We start from the raw sequence: 15,077 nt of genomic DNA, 5'->3' as shown, positions 1-15,077 counted from the left end.
CGGAATCGTCCCACTATCCAGCAATCTCACTATATATATGAATAACTACAAAATATAATTAATTGCGCACACTCCATTCTAACAAGAAGTTTTGGCAAAACTAATTCCTTAGAAGTTAGAAGTTACAACTGTCATTTAGATCAATATATTATATTGATTGTTACAATTAATTAGCCACTTCTTTAGGTTTCAATAATACTAATGCGTTTTCTAGTGTACTGATTGTATCTCTTCCGTGAACTTAGATAAATTTGAACCTTCTTTTTTTGCGTGAAAGGTAGTTATGTGCCATTTTTTTTTTGCAAGTTTTGTTGCTTTATAATGAGCAAATGCCGTTTTCCATACGATTTATATGACTTAGACTTCACTACAGGACTTTCATCTATAAGTAACGTTTGCTTTAGTACTCCATTCCTTTGTAACCCTAAAAAAATCAAACGATGAGTTTCTCTCACACTAAGAAAAAACAAGGGAAAAATACTCATATCCACGAAGACATGGATAACATCTCCAAAAACTGGAAAACACTTAGCGGAGAAACCAATTGGAAGGGTTTACTAGATCCTCCTAAACAAGATCTCCGTAATTACATCATCCACTATGGCGAAATGGCTCAAGCCACTTACGATGCTTTCAACTCTGTTAAACTATCAAAGTACGCTGGAAGTTGTCGCTATGCAAGAACCAATCTGTTGTCAAAGGTAGGGATTAGTCAAGGACGTCCATTGAACAAGTATCATGTAACTAAATACTTATATGCCACGTCATCTATACCTCTTCCTGATGCATTCATTTTCAAGTCATTGTCGAGGGAAGCATGGTGTAAGGAATCGAATTGGATGGGGTTTGTGGCAGTTGCTACGGATGAGGGGAAGGTGGTGTTAGGGAGGAGAGACATTCTGATTGCTTGGAGAGGAACTATTCAGACCATGGAGTGGGTTAATGATCTTGATTTCACGTTGGTTTCGGCTCCAATAATATTTGGAGAAAACAATGATGATGATAATCCAAAAATACATCAAGGTTGGTACTCAGTCTATACTACTGATGATCCAAGGTCACCTTACAATAAAACTAATGCTAGAGATCAGGTGCGTACGTATAATCCTTAGATAACATAATTTTTGAGTAAATTACACAAGTAGTTCCTATGGTTTAGGTAGTCTACCATTTTGGTTCTTTTTTAAATCTAATTTTTAATATTTGTTTGAATTGTAATAATGTTTTTGTAATATATGGCTCACCTCACATACTTCTACCACATCCCAAGTCGGAGAGCCTTATGAAACTCTCCACTAACTCTCATGCACGTCTCTGTAGTTGTTGCATTGCCCGATGATCGACCGACCCACCTTCTGCCACCCACATCGCAGCCACCGGTGCCGGAATGATGACTTCTACCGCCAACATAATAACCACAACTTAAACCAGTACCAGCCTCGCTCTACTCCGCCTGTCTCTACTCCTCCCGCAAGGATAACCCTGTTTCTATTCTAGCCTCGAGGAACCCACAAAATCAAAGAAAATCAATAACGATATCCAAAATTGATTTCCAACCGGTTCAACTTTGGTTTGGATCTTTTATTTATTTATTTTTACTTTAGGTTTGGATCCATTTTGTTTTTTACCTTTAGATCTGGGTTTGGGTTTGGGTTTGGGTGTAGCTTAAGTTTCTTGAATCCATCTTCCTTTTCAATGGGAATTCGATTTGGAATTACGAGGGTGAAAATTTCTTAGAGTTCGATTTGGATTATTATTTTATTAGTACGTACTTGAACACTCAATTTGATTTGAAAACTAGATTTGTGTTTGAAATTCATTTTTTTTTTTAAATTGAAATATCTGGACTACATCATCATTATTAATATGTGGTTCTCTAGTTTCTTGCATTGTAAGATTCATATTGCATGTTTGCTGCTAAAACACATGTTTTTATAAATATGTGTTCTTGGTAGTAGAGGATAATGGCTGACAAATGATTTCCGATGAGGAAATGAGATTCTCCGAGAAGCTAAGTGGCAACGTCTTAATAGTGATTTTAACATGATCCGAGACCAAATCCGAGACAAGACAACACCAAATGGATCATTGAAGTTAAAAAAAAAAAAACAAAGTTAGGAACCAAACATACAAACTAATCCAAACATTTGTGTAATTTACTGTGTTTAATATTTCAATGGGAAATTATTTTGAATATTTGATAATTAAAGATTTCTTTTTTAATACGGTACAAATATCATTAGGTACTTGCGGAGGTGAAGAGACTAGTGGAACAATACAAGAACGAGGATATTAGCTTGACCATAACCGGACATAGTTTGGGTTCAGCAATCGCAACACTAAATGCGATTGACATAGTTTTGAATGGATTCAACAAGCCGAAAGATATGCCAAACAAGGCATGCCCAGTGACCACCTTTGTGTTTGCTAGCCCTCGTGTGGGAGATTCGAATTTCAAGAAAGTTTTCAGTTCACAAAAAGATCTCCATGCCCTACGCATTCGCAATGCATCAGACGTGGTTCCAAACTACCCTTTGATAGGGTATTCAGACGTTGGGGTTGAAATGGAAATTGATACAACAAAGTCTGAGTACTTGAAGAGTCCAGGGAATTTGTCAAGTTGGCATAGCATGGAGGCTTATATGCATGGAGTTGCAGGGACACAAGGTAGTAAAGGAGGTTTTAAGCTAGAAGTTAAACGTGATATCTCACTTGTAAACAAGCATTTGGATGCACTGAAGGAAGAATACGGCGTGCTTGTCTCTTGGTGGTGTGAGAAGAACAATTGTATGGTTCAACAGGAGGATGGTTCATGGGAGTTAATGGATCATGAAGAAAATGATTTTGGTCCATGAGATTAATTGATAGAAAAAATTTCATTACATAGATATTTTTACGATCAAATTCGTTAACTTTCTTTTGTATTTCATTCATGCAATTAGTCGCCAGGTGTTTCTTTCTTCTTATTTGGGATTCATATTATTAATCCCTACTTCTTGTCCTATCAAGATTTCAACCATAATAAAAAGAGTAAATTACACGAATGGTCCCTATGGTTTGGGGTAATTTGCATGTTTGATCCCTAACTTATTTTTTTAACTCGGAAGGTCCCTATGGTTTGTTTTTGTTACGCGTTTGATCCCTACTGTTTATTTTTGTTACGCGTTTGGTCCCTATCTTATTTAAAAAGACTATTATTTAAAGAGGAAAAAATAATGGGGTAGGTGAGGTAATGTGAGGGGGTGGGATTAGGGGAGTGTTTATTTAAATAAATTAAAAAAATCAAAGACATAATAATCTTTTTAGGTAAGATAGGGACCAAGCACGTAACAAAAACAAACAGTAGGGATCTTCCGAGTTAAAAAAATAAGTTATGGACCAAACATGCAAATTACCCTAAACCATAGGGACCATTCGTGTAATTTACTCTAATAAAAAGCAATAAGGCGTGACTGGTACCCATTACATGCTTTCTTCAAACAACTCAACCATCTTTTCCTGGATGTTCTATATAATACACACACAAAAAAATTAAAAAAAATTAAAAAAAAAAAGGTCAAAGTGTTGATATAATATTTGCTTTTTTATTACTGATTATCACATAATTATTTCCAAATATTTAAATCTTTTGTAATCCTAGCTTCTCTCTACTTAATTCTTTATTCTTAAATATTAAATCTTTTATTATTCCAAAAACTAAAAAATATATAATACCAAAAGATAAACCTTCTCGCGGGGTCTGGGGCTCACCTGGTAGCACTTATAGGAAGTTAGGAACACTGCCCCAAACTCTTACATCACCACATGGTGAGAGAGGCATTAGAGAAACCCTGAAATCTAAACTCGATCTATATGTAAAATTTGGATAAAATGAGAACCACTAAAGGTTAGAAACCCTAGAAACCACTTATTTTTAACTTATCAGTAAGGACATTTTTGTCTATTCTAATATTTTGGATTTTTTATGTTTTCATAAATAGATAAAAATCAATAAGGACATAATAGTCATTTTTAACTCTAACAGAAAATGGCTATCATAACATTCATGTAATGTCCCAAAATACATGGTAAAATTTTCATTAAAATGAACAGAATCTTTATTTCATTACTTCCAAAGGATAATCAGAGTATCACAGGTGTTTAAAAATAACATTAATGTGATAATAAAATCATAAGTGTAGAATCTTCGGTGGATGCGATGCAATCTCGTCAAACCTTTTCCATTTAACCAGAAGTACCTGAAACATTTAAACATAAAACCATTAATGTGATAATCAGAGTATCATAGGTGTTTAAAAATAACATTAATGTGATAATAAAATCATAAGTATCACAGAAGTACCCTTTTAACAAATGTCAGGTGGATGTCACGTAGGTGCAACGTATTCAAGTCATATGCCAGGTGGATGTCACATAAGCAAAAATAGGTGATAGCCGGTCATATTACCTAAATGTGAACAAACAGAACAAGGGAGTTACCTTAATGTGTACAAAAAAAAGAACATTACCTATATATGGACAACTGAAATAGTTAGTTACCGTAATAAATCATTTTCCCATATATGCAACATGCCACGTAGGTGCAACGTATTCTAATCATATGCCAGGTGGATGCCACATAAGCAAAAATAGGTGATAGCCGGTCATACTACCTAAATGTGAACAAACAAAACAAGTTAGTTACCTTAATGTGTAAAAAAAAAAAGAACATTACCTATATATGGAGAACTGAAATAGTTATTTAGTATAATTTCTTTTAACCATTAAAGTTAGGTTTGTCTTGGTTAAGATGATTGTTTGGGGTTCAATGCTCACTAAATGTAGTGGGTTGAATGGTAATATTGGAGATTGGAGATGTCCTAATTAACACGATCTAGAAAATGAAATAATTTATCGAGTAAAAATAAATAGATGTATTGATATGATTATGAGCATACAATACATTACAAGTCTTCCTACAAGTACCATAATAATCAGGAGTACCCACCATGTATATGGGGTTCCTCTCACATTCCCCAAACGATAAATGCTCATTCGCATGCTTATTGGAATTTAAATTTAAATCTAAATTCAGTTGGGTGACAGCTTTCACCACAAAACTCTTTGTGGCCCACCGCATGTTGATTATTGGGCACCTCGATCGCCACGAGTGAACAACATGAATCAGCTTTCCATTTCCGGACCAGATCATGATTATTATAGAATACTAATAATTTTATATCTTTCCATTGCAACATTTTAATCTGAGAAAAATATACCCAATTATATTTATATTTTATAGTAACAGCATCCGAACACAACAATTTTTACTGCTATAACTGGATATGGATATGTTTTTCACAGCATAACGAACTAAAAAGAAAAATGCTATATAATTGTATAGATTTTTCAAATTGTAAGATAATGAAATGGCTATGATATACATGTAGGTGAAAGTAGGCTGATATTTCTTGCATTTAACTTGAAAAGGAAGGATGGTGAGGTGAGGTGAAGGGAGAGAACCTTTTGGAAGAAAAGTCCATGCTATAGTATACAATTAGGTGAAAGTCCATGTTAAACTACCAAGTAAGTACCAACCTATATCTAGCTTTAATCAACTAATTATATGATTATGGTTCTGATTCTTCAATTTGTAGTAATCACTTTCAAAATAAACATCCAAACATTTATTTTGTCCAAGTGAAAGGTAACTTATTTTATTCAATATATCACAAATAAAGATAATAATCAAGATTTTTACCAATGCTATAAGGTGGTTGGTCACACTCTTCATAAGATAGGAAGCCTGGCTTTGTACAAGAATACCCTATGGGATCCAAAGAAAAGCATCTCCAAAAAGATATAATCTTAAAATTATCATCACTTCACTCAAAAGTCAAAACAAAAAATATAATTTATAAATAAGCATCCTATCCTGTGAGGGGTCAATTGTGTTAGGATGAGGAAGTGCATGGCCTAATTGTTTAACATTTTCTTGGTTTATCTCTTTGGTTCTAAGATCCTTTCAACTATATGACAACAATCGAAATTGACCATATTATTATTAGACATGACAAACCAGTTACCAAATTAAATCCTAAATTCTAGGCCTGACAATGGAGCGGGTTTTGACCCTGATCCGATCCAAACCTCTAACAATTATATGGGTTTGGAGCATAGTTATTGATCTGTTTATCCGTTAACGACCCGTACCCGCTAACCATTTTATTAAAAGGGTCAGGTATGGATCATTACCGATCCGCTCCGTTTACAACCCGCCCCATATAAATTTTAGAAATATAAATTTATATTTTATATTGCCTAAAGTTTACATTAAATTCCAATCAGAAGTCCAAAGAAAAAGGCCAAAGACTCAATTGTTTTTACATAGGACTCGAAGACTCAACTTCTAGACTTTCAGTATTCTCCCAAAAGTGATGATTTCATTTCATTTATATTTCATCATGTAATCACCAATTTCATTTAAATCAATAAGGTCATTTATCAACCGGAAGAAACTTTGTAATTGCAATTCTCTATCAATTCAATCAACGATCAAAAACCAATCAGAAGTAACTAAAATAATGATTTTAATTCCAATAGAAAGTCCTCGAGTACATAATGTCTTTTATAAATCAAAAATTAGTTTTATTTAATAAATGTGATTTTATGATTTAAATAAAATATGTTTGATTATTCAAAAAACCTACGGGTTACAGCGCGGGTTTGGATATCTGCTGATTCGGTGGATAAGGGTATGGCTTTGATTATTCAAAACCCTGCGTGCTTGGATCGGATTTTGAAATTTGTTAAAAGGGTTTGGATCAAGTTCGATTCGCTCCAAACCCGCCCCATTGCCAGGTCTACTAAATTCTCTTCATAATATCAAAATAGTTGGACAATATTTTCATAGTCACTCTTTTCTTTAGCATCCATTGTAGAAACATGAATTATCATCCAACATGATTATCAATAATTGGAGAATATTACAAGGGGATTGATACATACATATGGTAGGGTGGAATCCCCAAGATAGGGTACAATTAGGGCCCTAAAAGAAGAAATCACAGTTAAGTAAAGTAACAAATTTCTTTAATTTTATACTCAGTCTTTAACAACTTCTGGAATATGAGTTATGTTCTGCAAGACCCAAACCTTGGCGCTGACCAATTGTGTAAAACTAGAAGCCCCTGTGGACTCCTAAAAAATCACCTGTTTCAGCTTCTAATAATATATATACCTTCTTTTTCACCAATATGTCTTCCAACAAATTCACTGAACTTAATCTGTATAATAATAATTACATAAATTTGCATTTTATATATATATATATATATATATATATATATATATATATATATATATATATATATATATATATATCATCTCCAAAGATGGGATTTTGTTAACAGACATAACATACCTTCCCAAGAAAGCATATTCCCTATGAGTCCCTTCTTTCTTGGTTTGGCAAATCAAATTTCCGAGCAAGCCTTCAGACTTCATCCTGATAATTTTATAGGTTTAAATAGTAAATTCATAAATTTTGTTTTGTTTTTCATAAAGCAAACTTACTTACTTTTAGAATACATCCAAGAGGAAGCACTAGTCTTTGAAGCTGAGCTTGTGAGAGATATGAAAGAAAGTAGATCTGATGCTTCACCTAAAATTCTTACATGTATCCCTCAATGACAGTGACTGGTGTCAGCAAGTTAAGTTGGTAATGAAAATAAGTAGAACATCAGGGTTAGGTGTACGCCCACATTTATAGTCATCAATAAGGTAAGATACCTGCAATATTGCAACTTATAAGCAATAAGTTCCATTGGTGATGATGACGATAATGATGATGATGATGAATGTGAGAAAATGCATCAAGAGTGGTGTGACTAACCACTTTGTCCAAATAACTTCCAGTGCTACATCAACCTGAAAAAAAATGTTGATATATTTCCTTCAATACTAATCAAACTTGGAAGAAACAAAGAAAAAGATCACATAATCAGGGATTTGAGTGATAGAATCGAGAACTTCATTTGTTAAAGCAAAGCAGGGAAGTGTTTTTGAGCCTTCAAATCCAGTTAAGCAATAATAGAAATCTGAAGATAAAATCGGATGGATAATATGAAGGTGAAGAAAGCAACCTGATTGCAAACAGCTTTTGCGTACTTCAAATCCTCTTCCCATGGACATTCAGACCAAAAGTTCTCGAAATCTTCCTACAAACGAATTCGGTATCAGAACTAGCTAAGGAATTATAGGTTTCAGACTTCAAAATGCTCAAAGATAAACAGAAAGTTAAAAGTAAAATGGAAACATGAAAATAAGAAACCAATAAGAGAGGAGAGTTTGTTCATTTCAATCATATTATCATCTCGTATATGCAATGCAATGTGCAATCAAAAGAAAAGCATACACACTTGGAGCCAGATTTTAAGGTAGAAAGAGAAACTCAACGAAACTATTCTTGAACAACTTGGGGCTGGGCCTTCTTTTTTTTTTCGCACTATTACGGATATGAAAATAATGGGAAAATAGGATTCAGTTGTCAACTGTTCCTATCGAAAATAGGATTGACTACGGATTCGAGCCATAGCACATGGTTTCATAAAACCACACGTTTTTCCCGATCTAAATCAAGAAGGTTTTACATTAAGAAGATTTGGCTCAGAGTATATTGACTTTTTTCGTAAGTATAAAAATGTTTTGTATCATTAACTTTAGTTGATTAGACTTTCTGATCTTGAAACTTGTTATTCTATTATTATGCTCTAAAGTCTAAACAAACCATTGTTGCATGCTTCATTAGGATGGACAACATTAAAGTGTTAATTCCAAAATTAATGTTGATTTAGATCTAAATATACTTGTTTTATAAAATTTAACTAGGCGGATACTCGCACGTTGCGCAGTGTACAATAATATATTTGAAATCTTTACAAATATATATTTTTTAAGTATATCAATGACTTTGTTAGCTTTTATATAATAAATCTTATTATAAATTGGTATAGACATTGTTTGTTTTGAATTATATGATAATGTAGACATCTTTTAAAATATTGTAATCCTAATTAACTCAATGATTTCTGCTTGCTGGTTACTAATGAATAAAATTAAATATAATATATAGTTTTTAATGATATTTGTAGTTTTTATTATGATTAATTAATTTTAAAAAATTTGTTTGCTTAAGATTTAAATTTCTATTATTGTAATTATTTAAAACATCAAACATTATTTTGTTTTTAAAAGTAACAATATAATTTTTGTATATAATGTTACCTTTAACTATTGCTATTGTAAGTTATTTCAAATAACATACTCGGGAACTCTTAATTATTTTAATTTGGTTTCAGAAATTGAACTTTTTTTTAAATTTATTTGATGAGTATTGTTAGTTTCTTTTACTGTAATTATTTAAAACAACAAAATTGTTTTTGTTTTTAAAGATAACTTTATAATTTTTATATAATATTACTTTTCACTTTTCTTATTGTAAGTTATATTTAAGCTACTTATTTGAAAATTCTTAATGATTATATAAAATAGTTTCATGATTTTTTGTTAATTTAGGATTACAGTTTAGGTTTAACATATCATTTTTAATTTTTAACTATTTATAAAATAATCTCTCGGTTTTTTTCAAGTTTAACTAAAATTTTGATTTAAGCTAACCGTTTAACATTATAATGAAATTGATAATTTAACTTTTTGCATAACATCATAAATTATACAAAGGTTGTGACTTTAAAAAGACAATTGCTCACATGCAGCAACATATTTAAACTAATAAGTTAACTATAATATTTTAAACAGGTAAAGTCATAATTTTATAAATAGAAGTAAAATATGATATTAATATTGTAGTTTAGTTAATTTATGATTAAAATTTACTTTTTTCATTAATTTAACATTATTAACAATTTATAATAATATTTTATATTTTATCACTTTTAACTATTTACAATATATTCATTAGGTTGTCTAATTTAAACTAAAATTTATATAAGTTGCCCTGTAATATTATATTTAAATTAACAATTTAAGTATTTTATACAAATTGTTCAAAAGTTGTACCTTTAAAATGATAATGGTTTACATACAACAATATATTAAAACTAATAAATTATATATAATATGTTAAAAGTTAAAAAGCAAAACTTTATAGTAGAAGTAAAGATATTCTTTTAATATTGAAATTTAGTTTATATATGATTAAACTTTAGGTTTAATATTTATTTAACCTTATTAACAAAATTATAATCATTATTAGAAAAAAATTGAAAAGTCATGGGAGTTTCAAATGAGTGTGGTGAAAGGAAAAATAATGGGAGTTTTAAATGAATGTGGTGAAAAGGAAAAATGCTTCCTTTATAAGTATACTAGGTGAATGCCCGCGCGTTGTGCAGAAACAGCTATATAGTTGAAGTCTTTATAAATATATGATTTTTTAGATATAGCAATAACGTTGTTGTTAAATTTGATATAATAATTTGTATATACTAAATTGATATAATATATTGATTATTTTGAATTATATGATAATATATATATTTATTATCCCTTCATAATCTTAATCGTTTGAATGACTTCTACCCGCGAGTTACACATGAATAAAATTAAATATAATATATGATTTGATGTTATTTATAGTTGTTTTTATTGTTAATTAATTTTTTAAAATTTATTTGTTTAATGTTTTAATTTCTATCATTATAATTATTTAAAACATCAAAAATTGTTTTTATTTATTTATTTATTTATTTTTTATTTTTAAAGCTAACAATATAATCATTTATATAGAGTTGTTTTTAACTATTATTATTGTAAGTTATTTTAAACTACTTATTTGGAAACTTTTAACGATTATAAAAATATATTTAAGAAATATTTTAGTTAAAGTGATGTTACAATTTAGTTTTTGCTTTTATCACTATAATTTATGACTTTTAACTATTTACAAAATATTATTTAGTTTTTTTAAATGAAACTGAAATTTATATTTGAGTTGACATTGTAATGCGCAGAAACACCTATATAGTTGAAGTTTTTACAAATATATATTTTTTAAAATATAACACTAACGTTGTTGTTAAATTTGATATAATAATTCGTATATTAGTTTGATATAATATATTGATTATTTTGAATTATATGATAATATATAAATCTATTATAACATCATAATCTCAATCGTTTGAATGGCTTATACTCGTGAGTTACACATCAATAAAATTAAATATTATATATGGCTTAATATTATTTATAGCTGTTATTGTTAACTAAATTTTTAAAATTTATTTGTTTAATGTTTTAATTTCTATCATTATAATTATTTAAAACATCAAACATTATTTTTTGATTTTAAAGGTAACAATATAATCATTTATATAGAGTTATTTTTAACTATTGTTATTATAAGTTATTTTAAGCTACTTATTTGAGATTTTTTAATGATTATAAAAATATATTTAGGAAATATTTTAGTTAAACTGATATTACAATTTAGTTTTTGCATTTATCACTATAATTTATCGCTTTTAACTATTTACAAAATATTATTTGGTTTTTTTAGTGGAGCTGAAATTTATATTTAAGTTGACACTGTAATGTTATATTTAAATTAACAATTTAAGTATTTTGTCCAAACTGTTCAAAAATTATAGTTTTAAACTCATAATTAAAATTTAGTCTATTTATGATTACACTTTAGGTTTTATATTTATTTAACCTTATTAATCAACTTACAATCATTATTAGAAAGACACTAATTGGAAAGACACTACAATTTATCGTTTTTAATTATTTATAAAATAATCTTCCGGTTGTTTAAGTTAAATAAAATTTATATTTAAGTTGAGCCTATAATGTTATATTTTAATTAATAATTGAAGTATTTTATACAAATTGTTCAAAAATTATACATTTAAAATGATAATGGTTTGCATCCAACAATATATTAAAACTAATAAATTTAGTATAATATGTTGAAAGGTAAAAAATATTATTTTATAAGTAGAACTAAAGATATTAATTTAATACTGAAATTTAGTTTATATATTAATACACTTTAGATTTGATATTTACTTAAGCTAATTACCAAATTATAATTATTATTATAAAGAAAATTGAAAAATCATGAGAGTTTTAAATGAATATGGTGAAAGGAAAAAAGAATGGGGGTTTCAAATGCATGAGATTCAAGAAAAAATGCTAGCTTTATAAGTATGTATGATATAGATGTGTTGCTTGTGTACTTGAAAAGCTTTAATGTGACAACCCGAAACTTTTTCTGTTTCTGTTACGCATTTTCCGTTAATGAAATTTCATATCCGTTAAGTTTTCCGTCAAACTTTTTGGTTTAGAAAAACAATCTAGTTAAATTTAATTAAAATATTTGGAAGTCGTAACCAAAAATCGCGGGGAAACCCGAATATCTCGAAAAAAATCAACATTTGTGGTCTAAATGGGAATATGACCGTAAAGGTGTTTACGGCTGTAAACTCATTTACGACCGTAAACCTGTTTACGGTCACAGATGTGTGGACCCCTCACCTCACCCTATAAATACGATGCTTCCAACTTCATTGGGACGTTTCTGGTCGCATTCTCTCCTCCTCGCTCTAAGAATCATCAACCGTAAACTCTCAAAAACGCATTTAAACTTCGGAAATCATCGAGAAACCACGTTTGGAGTCACTTTGGAACGTCTCAAAGCACTCATCTCTTCGAAATCAGCATCCAAAACCAATGTTCTTGAGTTTACGGTCCATCTTCAGAAACCATAAACTTTGTTCTTGATTTTACGGTCAGCCTTCAGAAACCGTAAACTCTTGTTCACTACTGTAAACACCTTTTTGGTGGAGCTTTTAGCTGAAAACCCATTTTCTTCGGTTCGATCGAGTCTCGGTAACATTCCTCAACCGAATATAGGTGTTGTTATGACACTTTATTTATCGAAATCACTAATTTAGATACATATATGTATTTATTTGATAATAGGCTTTTGTTAAGTGTCACGTGTAACAACTCGGGAACCTTATTTTCAGTAAACAACTCCACGCAACAACTGTGACTTTATACCCCTACATTTTTCCACATTTTAATGTTTTCAGGGTGGGGGGGGGGGGGGGGGGGAGGGGAATAAAAGCTAAACATAAATGTTTTCTAAAATACACATAAAACTTATGCAAAATTCATACTTTATTTCCCTTTTGTACTATATCGAGCATAAGGGATGTTTTCACAAAAATTGCATAGATTTTATGGATACGCTATTAGTTACGTTATACATGCAAACTATAATCGGTATAGTTGGGATTTCTCTAAAAACTTATTAAGCATGGAAACTTCTCTACTAAACATATGCACTGGAACAGAAACCATTTACAGTTTATATCACTGTTTTATCATGATTTTCATAACTGTAACTTATCACTATACGCGATATACATATCGATTCTCACTACGGTAGAATGCTACTGCATTACATGTAAACTAGATTGTACGATACTGTGAGTCGCTACTTCACTACATTACCCTTAGGTGTACATGGATAAATCCTACCACTGTATAACCATAGTCACCTGGAGGGAGAGCGTAAGGTTTGTGAATAGATCTATTCGGGACTGACAATCCCACATCTGGACTGCTAGCTACAGTTAGGCGGGCACGCCTGAGATGTCCAATGTCATTTAACATCAACGCTTGAAGAACGTTGTGAAGGTCACTAGTCATATGAAGCATGGTTATACGACTCACATTATGTATAAATCACCGATAGTTTACCAACCTGGTTTTCTTCAGTAGGTTTATTTATACCAAATATAACTAAACATACTATCCATACTGGCCGAGCCAGGGTTTTCAAAACCGAATCATATATGCTATGGTTTTACATTTAAATACGTATACTTCATGATTAGTTTTAGTTAGTCACATGAAGTAGTATTTTGCATATCTCTACAATTTCTTTTCAGAAACGAACATTCATAGTTGTATACAAAATCGATAACACTACGTTTTTTCACTAAAGAAAATTTCGGATTTTCTTGAAACTACACAATCATTTCGGCTCGCTCATCAATATGTTTTCATTACAAATTAATGCTTATGAACTCACCAACTTTATGCTGATATTTTTCAAACTGCTTGTATTCTCAGGAAATCAGTAGACAGGTACTTGCTGAATTTTTCGAGGAACCGAAGCATTTAGAGTCTTTAAGTTTTTATTTTACAAAACTAATGAATGTAATTCAAACCAATTTTCAAACAGATGTAAACGTTTTTATTCAAATATTCACTGTAATGGTTGTGTTGCTATGATTGCTATTATTCATTGGTTGTGATGCTATACATGATGTCCTCCGCCCCGGAATGTTTCCGCCAACGGTTTTGGGGTGTGACATATTGGTATCAGAGCCTATGTTTATAGCAAACTAGTATACCGAACCTTACGTGGTATACAACTATAACCACTAAAGGGCCTAAGTGCTTTACGCTAAAAGTATACTTTCAAAATATAAATATTTTTATAAGAAGTATACGAGCATGCATACGTAACGGGATTTGTGTCACTAGTAGAACTGAACAAAAGTATTTGGGTGCTGGAACATTGCCGTTAAATCTAGGCAGTTATGTAATCATGTCTAGGGTGAATATAGCCTGATCAACTATATTCAGCCGATACATGACCAACATGTGTTTGGGGGTGACTGTGGTGCTACAGCAGGCCTAAAACTTGCCAAAATCATCTCACATAAAATACTATAGGAGTATTTTCGCTAGAGCCAAACTCAGTATGCAAATTCACTCTAAGTATTGCTACCTCTCTTTCCTTAAGCGGTAACTTACTTGTGTTAGTAACCTTTCTATGTTTATTGTTCGGTAGAATACTTTCATTATCAGGATGAGATATATTTTATTCTTTTACATATCTCGAGGACTTACCATCCTCTTCTTCCTGATTGTTTCAAGAACAAGATGCCTCCCGACCAAGACCCATCAGAAGGAACAACGACACTCCGCCGCCACCACCACCTTCTCAGTTTGACCCTGTCATGTTCCAGGCAGCAGTTATTGTTGGATTAGGTGTC

General features: G+C 30.8%; 1 protein-coding gene across 1 annotated transcript; it reads left to right on the top strand.

Moving 5' to 3' along the window:
* The first annotated feature begins 385 nt into the window (after positions 1 to 385).
* On the top strand, positions 386 to 2,987 carry LOC145001158 (phospholipase A1-II 1-like). The gene is made up of 2 exons (XM_078960510.1): positions 386 to 1,091; positions 2,244 to 2,987. The coding sequence occupies exons 1-2, from the start codon at positions 441 to 443 to the stop codon at positions 2,853 to 2,855; spliced, it is 1,263 nt and encodes a 420-aa protein (XP_078816636.1). The 5' UTR covers positions 386 to 440; the 3' UTR covers positions 2,856 to 2,987.
* Positions 2,988 to 15,077: the final 12,090 nt, after the last annotated feature.

This window comes from Lactuca saligna, chromosome 1 (assembly GCF_052625555.1).
Source record: "Lactuca saligna cultivar CGN05327 chromosome 1, ASM5262555v1, whole genome shotgun sequence".
Taxonomy (NCBI): Eukaryota; Viridiplantae; Streptophyta; class Magnoliopsida; order Asterales; family Asteraceae; genus Lactuca; species Lactuca saligna.
Note: the sequence above shows the minus strand (reverse complement) of the source record. Positions and strands in the feature narration are given on the sequence as shown.